Below are 11,967 nucleotides of genomic sequence, written 5' to 3' on the forward strand. Positions count from 1 at the left end.
ACACCCAAACACCATTGTTATAACATTTATTACTCCGACATTACAAATTAACCAATAACATTTCATTTTACACCAATATTACGAAAATCATACTTTTGAATGCTTAAAATATATATTTAATATCGTAGACATTGAAATTTTGTGAATTCTACAAGACGTGTTCAATTCAAATTGAGACTCTAGAAGATGTGTTCAGTTTCAATTAGAATTCTTGGAGGCTACTCAACCCTAAACCCCAGTTTATGCCTATATAAAGGGTATTAAATTCTCTTAAAAGGAATCTCAAAATATCACATAAACTCTTGGGTATTTTTAAAGATCAAGATCTCGAATATTCCACAAAAGTCATGAAATTTGTAGGCATTGAATTTTGCGGACTCTACAAGACATGTTCAATTCGAATTGGAGGTTACTCAACCCTAAACCCTAGTTTATGCCTATATAAAGGGTACTAAATTCCCTTAAAAGAAATCTCAAAATATCCCATAAACTCTTGGTATTTTTAAAGATCAAAATCTCGAATATTCCACAAGAGTCATGGAATTTGTAGACATTGAAATTTTGCGGACTCTACAAGACGTGTTCAATTAGAATTGGGACTCTAGAAGATGTGTTCAGTTTCAATTAGAATTCTTGGAGGCTACTCAACCCTAAACCCTAGTTTATGCCTATATAAAGGGTACTAAATTCCTTAAAAGACATCTCAAAAAATATCTCATAAACTCTTGGGTATTTTTAAAGATCAAGATCTCGAATATTCCACAAAAATCATGGAATATTCATATAGAGGTTAAATCTAAATCATCCTAGTTCGAGAAATACGCCACTAATGGCTCTCAAATCATAGATAATCTTAGGAGAGTAGAATCAAGGGAGGAACAGAATTGTACCCCCATATTTATCAATAAAGTTATGTTTCTTCAGATTTTATTTGTGTGGTTTATTTATTTTTCACATGTTTAAAATTTGTTGCAAACAAATTGGCACGCCCAGTGGGACCAAATTTGCCCTTCATCTCTGTTTTATTTAAAATATATAATTTAGAATGATTTTAAGAGTCGCCACTTAATTTTTAAGAAAAAATTAAGAAAAAATTGTTAGTTTTCAAAAGACTAAAACAGAAAATCTAATGAAAACTAAAAAGGGGGTTCGGGGTTCATATTAGCATTTCGGGAAGGATTTGAGAGCACCCGAAATGCCCGCTAATACGCGGTTATTCGATAATTAATTATTTGGCTAAAATAATTTAACTTAACTTAACTTGCAAAATTGAACTATTTTAAAGGGAAAATATTTAAATCTTATCTAACTGAGCTATCTTGCAAAATTATTTCTTTAAATCTTGTTAAGACATGACTGGCTTAGTTAAAAAAAAAATTAAGCGAAATGGACGTCTTTCGGGGATTTGAATTGTTGATCTTAAGATTAATGACAAATATTAACAAGTAAATAAACATGATAAAACAAAGAGCTAGGAAAAGGGATTTGGCCCAAATCTGGTTTTCTTGTTCGCCTGGGCCGGCATTTGGGCCTATTTTCATTTTGGGCCTTCGGCCCATTTGAGTCACATGCACATGTCTTATACTAACGTAAAGAAATATTTTTTCTTTGGGCCTTAGGCCCAATTTTTCACCTATCCTAAATTCTAACAAAATAATAAACATAATGACTAAATAGACTTGGGCCCAATAATAACAAAATACAATTTTTTGTATAAAGAATGGGCCTTTGGCCCAATCTTTTCAATTCTCCTCTGCTTTCACATTTTTTCAACTCCGGGACCTGTACGTCGATTCTCAATGGCCGGTTGACTCGATAAAGGAGTTTGAGCCTTCATGGCTCAATTCGAGGTGCAAGAGAGGGGCAAAGAAGTCCACATGGACTCGAGAGGAATTTTCACATGCAAACATAACAAGGCAAGGAATTAATACATTATCCAACTCGATATAAATATAACAAAATAAAAAAATATAATCCTATTGAAGTAATTCGTACAGGGACATATTGAGTGTTAATAACTTTGAAAGAAGTAATTAAAAGAATACACTGATCATTGGGAACCAAGATTAACATAATAGCTGGCAACATAAGTATATGACCCACAAAATGAATAAAAATTAAAAAATAAAGGAGAGGATATTCGTCACATTTCAAAAACAACCAGAGAAAGACAAGTATGCTATATTGACCCCACCCAATTATAATAACCAAACTAAGAACCCATAAAATCCATTCATTCATGAAAATTCCAACCAAAACTAAATAAATCAAGTGTATAAAGAAGATGCTGTCATAAATGAATGGATCAACACACGACTTTCATCCATCACTTGTACTGTGCAAATTTGGAAGACACATTATACAACGATGTCAAGAGTAAACAAAATGGGTGTGATCAAGTTAGAAATAGATCTGGGAGAAATAACTCGACCCTTTCCAAACATACACAATCGACTAGGATCAGTTAAGCAAGGAGCAACTAAGAACGAATTTTAACTATAAACTAATTAATAGGATCATTCAACATGAATATATACCAAGCAAAGATATTTTCTAGCATGTAATCGATCGGAAACTTACTCGAACTAAGATACTTCACTTAACCAAACTAACTCTTCTAAATAAAGGCATGTAGCATCATCAGCAGACCTCAACTAAACCATAGAATTCACATCAACAGACTAAGAATTTTATCATATTAGCTTAATATTTTTTTCATTTTTTTAAAAAGATGGCAGGGAGACAATCCATTGGGATTGCTACGCATGACGACATGGAGTATAACGATTTAAAGGATCATGCTAAGGCTTGCTCGAATGACTAGCTTCAGAAAAGCTAAAACGTACCAGCATTCGAAACATGACATAAATAACCATCAAGTTAAAAATGGAGAGAGATACTACAATATTGCTCCACTATCAACGAGATTCTGACATTTTGAATCAGAACATAAGAGAGCACCGGTCAAAATCACGAGCAAACGGAGAAGAAACGGAACCAAAGAAACTTCACAGAATCGGGTTCATCACACAACACTTAGAATCGAAATAGAACGTAAGTGAGGGGAAAGGTGTTACCTTCTTCCGGGCAGCGGCACCGAGACAGAACGAGCAGAGGGACGGCAACTTCACTACCACAACAAGATTCCGACAAGTTTTTCCAATGGTGAGCACAAAGAAAAATCTTTTATCGATCCTGCTTGAGTATAACTACTGATTTTTTCTTGTATGTATTCTTGTATTTATATTTTATTTTATTTTATTTTTTTGAAACTTTCTTCCCCTCTGTTTTTCCAAGCCTCTCCCAATATTTTCTTCAACATAAAATTTTCAACTCCAAAAATCCCCCCACAACAGTAGAAGAACATAGTATTTATAGTGGGGAATTAGGGTTCGGATTTGGATGAAGAAAGGATAGGAATAGGGCAAAATCGGAATTTCCAACTCACACTTTTCAAAATCGTTCGAAAGTTGTTCCTTGGTACGAGATTTTCTCCAAAATCCCCAAAAATCCGGACGAGGCAGCAAGGCTGGAACGAGTTGGTGAGGGCAGGCGCGGTTGCTTCTTTTCGTGGATTCCGCCATTTGATTACTGTTGTTTTGACGCTGGGAACGTCTGGAGACGCAGTTGCGTCTTGTCATCTGCCAGTTGTTGTTGACGTTGGGCACGTCTGGAGACGCGTTCACGTGTTAGTGAAGAAGAAAGAGGATGCAGGGGTCATTTGGTACTGTTGATGTTTGGAAAGGTTCTGGGTTATTCTGGGTCTTTACTGATACATTAAATGGGCTGGATCGGGTATGTTTGTTGATGGGTCGGCTGGAACTTGAAAAAACAACAAAAGGGAATGAGGGAATGGGCTGGGAATTGAATTTGTATTATTTGGAAGGGAATTTGGGCCAAGTCCTGGCTGGAAGAAATTGACCCAAAATTCGGGACAAAAATGTGGCCAATTGAATTACAATTATAACCAACTTGGATTTTATAATTCAGCCATATTGAGTTATTTTAGAGAATTCGGCTAGATTTTATATAGGACAAATTAATATAAATTAATTAATGAGCTTCTTAATCTTAACAAAATGAAATAATAAACTTAATTATAAACTAATTAATTTTAAAATATAAACTATTACTTAAACCAAACTAATTGAAAAAATATTTAACTAAAATTAAAATCTTTTTGAGACGATTTTCGAATAATCATAAAATATAATAATTATATACATAATTATGTAAAACATATATATTATCTAAAAATTATAAAATGTGACAAAACTAGTTAAAATAACTTGCAAATTATATTATTATTTTTATTTTATTTTTTTATTTTTTTTTGAAATTTTATAAAACTAATTATTTTAAATCGTTTGAAATTGAAGAAGCTCGAAATGATTAATTTATATAGTGGAGGTCCAAAATTGGGTGTCGACAATCTCTTCTCTGATTAATCAAATCTGAAAATCTGAAGCTCCAAAGGTGAAAAAATGAGTACTTCAAGCTTCGTCTTTGAGTTTCATCGAGTCTACACTTCGACAAGCCTTGAAGCAGGGGGCATTTGTAGACATTGAAATTTTGCGAACTCTACAAGACGTGTTCAATTCGAATTGAGACTCTAGAATATGTGTTCAGTTTCAAATAGAATTCTTGGAGGCTACTCAACCCTAAACCCTAGTTTATGCCTATATAAAGGGTACTAAATTTCCTTAAAAGGCATCTCAAAAAATATCCCTTAAACTCTTGGGTATTTTAAAGATCATGATCTCGAATATTCTACAAAAGTCATGGAATATTCATATAGAGGTTGAATCTAAATCATCCTAGTTCAAGAAATAGGTCACTAACGGGCCTCGAATCATGGATAATCTTAGGAGAGTAGAATCAAGGGAGGAACAGAATTGTACCCGCATATTTATCAATAAAGATATATTTCTTCAGATTTTATTTGTGTGGTTTATTTATTTTCCATATGTTTAAAATTTGTTGCAAACAAATTGGCACGCCCAGTGAGACCAAATCAGCCTTTCATCTCTTCTCTCTTAAATCAAATCTGAAAATCTGAAGCTGCAAAGGTGGAAGAATGAATACTTCAAGCCTCATCTTTGAATTTCATCGAGTCTACACTCCAACAAGCCTTGAAGCAAGGGGCATTTTAGACATTGAAATTTTGCGGACTCTACAAGACGTGTTCAATTTGAATTGGGACTCTAGAAGGTGTGTTAAGTTTCAATTAGAATTCTTGGAGGCTACTCAACCTTAAACCCTAGTTTATGCCTATATAAAGGGTACTAAACTCCCTTAAAAGGCATCTCAAAATATCCCATAAACTCTTGGGTATTTTTAAAGATCAAGATCTCGAATACTCCACGAAAGTCATGGAATATTCATATAGAGGTTAAATCTAAATCACCCTAGTTCGAGAAATATGCCACTAACGGCACCTCGAATCATGGATAAATCTTAGGAGAGTAGAATTAAGGGAGGAACATAATTGTACCCGCATATTTATCGATAAAGTTATGTTTCTTCATATTTTATTTGTGTGGTTTATTTATTTTCCTTATGTTTAAAATTTGTTGCAAACAAATTGGCATGCCCAGTGGAAATTTTTGGTTATCGGTTATCGGTTAATTGTTTTCAAATCTCCTATTAATGATCTAAAATAGTATGTTAATTTTTGTTCTGTAGAATAAGGGGTTGGTATTATCAAAATAAATTGTTGCATATGGCCCACAATAATTTCTAACATATGATCGATCAGTGGTAATATTCTTGTAATGAGTTGAGCAATGATGTTAGGGGTCTTATTCAGACTTCTATTAATCCTAAGAGCTCCACAAAATATTTTCAAATTCTCCTACTAGTGTTTCTAGCTCAATAATAGTTGATTAATTAAATAAAATTAATTATTCAAAAAATTAATTACTCTCACATCACATGAATGAAGACGAAAAATATTCCATCCTGAAACATCCAGATTCATGAATCACTTGGATTTTCTTTTGATGTTTACGTACATATTCTGTTATTATTTGTCAACTTTTAGCATCTAATATATTGGATAAATTACATTATCACCCCTTTAATTTCACTTAGTACTAGTTCTTCTTTTAGATTATTATTATAAATGGAATAAATATACTTAGTTAGAATTTGATTGAAAAGCAAAGCATCTATATGTCCTATATAATGAATAATCTGCTAAAATTAATTTATAAATTCAAAGATAAAACATAAATTAATGGGATCGATTAAGAACATATGTAGAAAGAAAAATATAGACATGAAGAGTGTGTTTGGTACGGAAGAAAATATTTTTCAATTTTCTCATGTTTGATTGGCTTAAATATTTTGGATTTTTTTTCAAATCAACTTATTTTCCTCAAATTCAAGGAAACTAACTTCTCTAAAAATAATAAGAAAAATATTATCCAAAATCATTTTGAACCTCACACCTCAACTTTTCATCCTAATTTAACCAATACTAATCCTAGATCCGACTACTAATACCGATTCTCAATTCGACACCCGAGTCTCGACCTCGATTTGAGACTCAACTCTTGAGTTTCGAATTGAGTCAGGATTGAATTTTGAGTTAGAATTAGAGGTCAAATTTCGGGTCGAGTGTCAGAGTTGGATCTCAAGTGAGGTGTCAGGCCAGGTTTGGGTCTCCGGTCTCATGTCGGGGTCAGGTCTCGGTCGGGGTAGGGCTTGGGACTCGGGTCAGGGTTGGTGTTAGGTATCGAGGTCGGGTGTCGGTTCGGGTTCCAAGGTCGGATCTCGGATCGAGGTCGGGTCTTAGGCCTGGTCTAAGGATGAATGTCAGGGATGAAGTTGGGTCTCGGGAAGGGTTTCAAGTTGGGTGTCGAGGTCGGGTTTTGGCCTCGGGTTGGGGTCAGATGTAGGTCTCGATTAGGGTTAAGTCTCGAGTCCGGTGACGAATTCGGGTCTCGAATCGGGATCGGTATCGAAGTCGAGTGTGAGGTTGAATCTTGAGTCAGAGTCGTATTCGGTTCTCGGATCTCGAGTCACAGTCATATCTCGAGTCGAGAGTTGGTTTCAGGTCTCGAATCAGTGTCGGGGTCAGGTTTCAAGGTCGGGTCGGGTTTCCTATCGAAATCGTGTCCAATTCTCAAGTCTCTCGTTGGGTCAAGTTGGGGGTTGGGTGGCAGGGTCGAATTATGTTACAAAAGTTGGATCTTAAGTAAGATGTAGGGGTTGGGAGTGTGGGTTGGGTCTCCAATTGAGGTCGGGTCTCGGGTCGGGTTCAGGATTAAATGTCGGGATCATATTCATATTCGAATGTTGGGTCTCTAGCAGGGTTTGGGTCTTGGGATCATGTCCTGATTCGGGTTATGGTCAGGGTTGGGTTCCAATTTAAATGTCGGGTACCGTGTCAAAAGTAGGGTTTAGATTTTGGATCGGGTGTCTGGGTCAGGTGTCAGATCGATTATTGGGGTTGATTTTCAAGTCAAAGGCCATTTTTCTAAAATGTATTTTCTACTCTCTACCCAAAAAAAAAGAAGATATTTTCTAAAAAATATTTTTTTTTCATCAATCATGCACTAAAATATTTTTCACTTACCACCAAATATGAGATAATAAGTAGAAACCAACTTATTTTCCAAAAAAAATATTTTCCTCCGTACCAACACACCCGAAATGCCTACCTTTTCAATAATGGTGAACGGGCAGGTGGACATTCAAGCAAAACAGCCAACAACCACATCTAATATCCGCAACAATAACAATAACATGTGTATGCAAAAGCTTATCTCCACCCTACTATTACTACTTCTTTGAAAGTACAACATTTTCGTTAAAATACACTTGCTTGTATTATATCTAATTTAATACATAAAATAAGAAATTCCGTGGAGGCAGTAGAGTCTGACACCATTTGCATTAATAATTCATAAACATTAATTAAAAAATTAAAGAAGATACGTGAACAGACAAGATCACAAGAAAGACGCAGATCGATCTGTTTAAACTTTTGTCTTGAATGAAGAGAGATTTAAAAATAAATGAAAACCTTGCTCAACTTCATTATAGATCAAGATAAAAGAAGCCTAATTGAGCCAAGCAAATTATCGGAAGAGGAGAAAAATGGAGTACGTGAACATTTTGGTAGGAGTTTTATTCGCCTGTTTTTTGGTGCGTGGAGTTGTTATTTCACTTAGAAGAAGAAGCAAAAGAGTTGCACCAGGTCCATTCCCTTTGCCTATTATCGGAAATCTTCACTTGCTTGGTCATAAACCACAAATATCACTTGCTCAACTGGCAAAAAAATATGGTCCAATTATGAATCTGAAATTGGGGCAAATTAACACAGTCGTCATTTCTTCATCAATCTTGGCTAAACAAGTAATGCAAAAGCAAGATTTATCCTTTTCCAATAGGTTTGCTCCAGACGCACTTCGTGCCTGCAATCAATCTGATTTCTCTGTTGTATGGTTACCTGTCAACAACTCACAGTGGAGAACGCTTCGTAAGATTATGAACTCTCACATCTTCTCTGGCACCAAGCTGGACGCTAATAAGCATCTGAGGACAAAAAAGATCGAGGAGTTGATTGATTATTGTCACAAGAGTGGGCAAAATTGTGAAGCAGTGGATATTGGCAGAGCAGCTTTTAGAACTTCCTTAAATTTGTTGTCCAACACTATTTTCTCTAAAGATTTGACTGATCCATTCTCTGATTCTGATAAGGAATTTAAGGAATTGGTGTGGAATATCATGGCTGAGGCTGGTAAACCCAATTTGGTGGATTTTTTCCCCTTTTTAAAAAAGATTGATCCACAAGGTATAAGGCGGCGCTTGACAAATCATTTTAGTAAGGTTCTTCAACTTATGAGTGGTTTGATTGATGAGCGGCTAAAGGAAAGGGAAATGGCAAATCGTGAAAATGTTGATGTGTTAGATGCCCTTCTCAACATTAGCCCTGAAGAAATCGACAGGAATCATATTGAGCATCTGTATCTGGTTAATTATCTTATCTTTAATATATTTTCAACAAGTAGCATGTGATGAAACGTTTTACTAGATTATATGATCTTACACTAGTAAGTTTTGCAGGACTTGTTTGTAGCAGGGACAGATACGACATCAAATACATTGGAGTGGGCAATGGCAGAATTACTTAAGAATCCACATACTTTGGAGAAAGCACAAAAAGAACTTGCACAAGTAATTGGCAGAGGCAAACTAGTAGATGAAGCGGATGTTGCACAGTTACCTTACTTGCAATGCATCGTGAAAGAAGCCTTACGATTACACCCACCGGTTTCTTTATTAATTCCTCGCAAAGTGGAGGAAGATGTTGAGCTTTGTGGCTATACTGTTCCAAAAGGCTCGCAAGTTCTAGTGAACGTATGGGCAATTGGGCGCGACTCTGGTATATGGGAGAACCCTTTGGACTTTAAGCCAGAGAGGTTTTGGGAGTCAGAAATAGACGTTAGAGGTCGGGATTTTGAGCTGATTCCATTTGGTGCTGGTCGAAGAATTTGCCCTGGATTGCCTTTGGCTATCAGCATGATTCCAGTCGCACTAGGTTCATTGATTAATACATTTAATTGGAAGCTACATGGTGGAATTGCACCAAATGATTTGGACATGGATGAGAAGTTTGGTATTACATTGGCGAAAGCTCAACCTCTTCTAGCTATCCCAACCCCAGTGCAGCTATAGAGACAAACTAATTAAGGTTTAAAGTTGAGCAAACTAGAGTACTAAAGTGTTTCCTTTCACCATCCAGCGTGACTAAGTTAACGTGGAGGGAGGTGATTAACTACTCGAGCAAGTCTCTCTTGTTGTTTGAATTTGGGTTGTCAAAAGGCTACGTTATTCTATTTGTAGAATCTATCTATGCTTGTGTGTCTTTGAAGATAAGACCAACTCTCCGGGATTTAATAATTTCTTGGTGAAACTAATACTTTCTATGTCTCAATTTATTTGATATATTTCGAATTTTGAAATTCAAACAAGTCTATCTTTAATAGTAAATTTTCATAGATCTTTTAAATATTTTGAATTAACAATTATTGTGATTTATAGTATTTTTTACATAGTTTACAAATATATAATTTCATTTTAAAAAATTTGAAGATTCCATGAACAAATTTTGGATCAAATTTAAATTGTTTTGACTCTCAAAAAATGAAATGTGTCACATAAATTGGGACAATGGGAGTAAGATATTCATTTCCTTGGCATTAGACCGTGTTTATTTTTCCTTTTTGGCGCCTCTCCATGATATAATCTTAATTCCAGGTGGAATTAATGATGATAAATTAGGACTAATCTAGTATATAGTAAAGGAGAAACATAGATAAGATAAGATGATGTAGAACTCTCAATTGTCTTTATTTGCATGAGGAAATTTCACAAATAGCCACTATAATAAATTTAATTAGGCTCCTTAGCTATAGTTTGCATATTTACGGGTTGTAGCCTTGTAGGTATAGTTTAAGTTGTTATGGGCAACCAAAAAAAAAAGTTGTTAGGGTGACCTCATTATATAATTTGCGACGTTTGTATAATTCTCGTATGTTTGTATAATTTGTGTCGTCCATATTTGTATAAATTGATTAGTATCAATTGATTTATATTTATTTTTGTATAAATTATTTTCGATTGATTGGATCGATTGATAATTATAGTTTTGATGGAATAAGTGTTTGTATAAATGAGTTATTTCTGTTCGTGGTTGTATAAACAGAGTAGTAACAATTGTTATACAAATTATATTATCCAAATTTCAAAATTATACAAATATGATAAAACTCGAAATAACGAATTTATACAAACACAAACATCTGAATTTTAAACAATTATACAAATTATATTATACAAATCTGAAAACTATATGTTTATACAATTGAAACTCGACCGATACGTTTATACAACTGTAACTCGGCGCGTAATTTTGTTTAGAAATTAGTGGCGAATGGTAATTAATTCAAACTGTAGTTATGTTAACTAATTAATATGTTTGTCACGCTCTGAGCCTACACCCTGGGAGGGACTGACACTTGAGAATCATTGTTGGCCCCAAGCGAACCCTTGGCTTGACTTAACTCTTAGTGAAAGACTTATCTAACAAGAAAATAGTCTAAAAGGATAATCTCATGCAATAAACTTAGAATGTCTTAACAGAAACATTCAACTAGCCAAAATGGCAACTCAAGTCTCAACATCAATACTGAAAATGGAAAAGACTCATGAGCTAACAAAAACTAACTGTCTATGAAGCCTCTAACAACTGAGATGGACGTCGAGACAAGACCCACGACATCCTAATGAACTAGAATAATGAAAATAATAAAAAGGGGATCCTCCGGAAGCAAGGAGGCTCACCAACAACTCTAAAGCTCAATTGGATCAACGATGCGCTGGATGTTGATCCTGGTTACCTGTATTTGCATCATAAAAGATGCAGGCCAAATGGCATCAGTACATTGAATGTACGAGCATGCGAGGGGAATTCTAAAACAAGGCATAGCCTTGAAAGGAACTGAAGGAACATACCTGGTCACAACTCAACTCAACTCAACTCAATATAAAGTAGTAATATAAATGCAATATAAAGAAAAACTCTTAAAACATGCGGATAACAACTTTGTGTATTTGAAGAATATACAATAGTAACTCAGTTTGTATGCAATGATACAATTTAAACTTTGTTTGTATATGAAAATATAAATAACTCTATGTATATAAGAATACAAAAATATCTTTGTGGGAGTTTCTCTAACCGACAACCATCACTATGAGCTATGTGATGATACAGTGTTTTGCCTCACGGTGCCAGGGCCATCCTATACCTTGACGGGGTATAGAACTTAACTACTAAGTGGATCCACTAGTTTATGCTAAAAAAAACACTAAGCAATCCACATGTTCATCGAGATGAGACTAGTCTAGCCTGGCCAATCATTTTATACAAAATTCAAGGAGGTTCATAAACTA

At 34.9% G+C, this 11,967-nt stretch overlaps 1 protein-coding gene across 1 annotated transcript; it reads left to right on the top strand.

The window, feature by feature from the left end:
* The first annotated feature begins 7,925 nt into the window (after positions 1-7,925).
* LOC102598105 (geraniol 8-hydroxylase-like) lies at positions 7,926-9,931 on the top strand. The gene is made up of 2 exons (XM_006360177.2): positions 7,926-8,982; positions 9,076-9,931. The coding sequence occupies exons 1-2, from the start codon at positions 8,107-8,109 to the stop codon at positions 9,685-9,687; spliced, it is 1,488 nt and encodes a 495-aa protein (XP_006360239.1). The 5' UTR covers positions 7,926-8,106; the 3' UTR covers positions 9,688-9,931.
* Positions 9,932-11,967: the final 2,036 nt, after the last annotated feature.

Source organism: Solanum tuberosum, unplaced genomic scaffold (genome assembly GCF_000226075.1).
Source record: "Solanum tuberosum cultivar DM 1-3 516 R44 unplaced genomic scaffold, SolTub_3.0 scf00316, whole genome shotgun sequence".
NCBI lineage: Eukaryota > Viridiplantae > Streptophyta > Magnoliopsida > Solanales > Solanaceae > Solanum > Solanum tuberosum.

Bases quoted from the DNA above. Each gene is read 5' to 3' on its own strand.
- LOC102598105 (XM_006360177.2), top strand. From the start codon at position 8,107: ATGGAGTACGTGAACATTTTGGTAGGAGTTTTATTCGCCTGTTTTTTG. The intron at 8,983-9,075 runs GTTAATTATCTT...TAAGTTTTGCAG, and splicing joins ATATTGAGCATCTGTATCTG to GACTTGTTTGTAGCAGGGAC.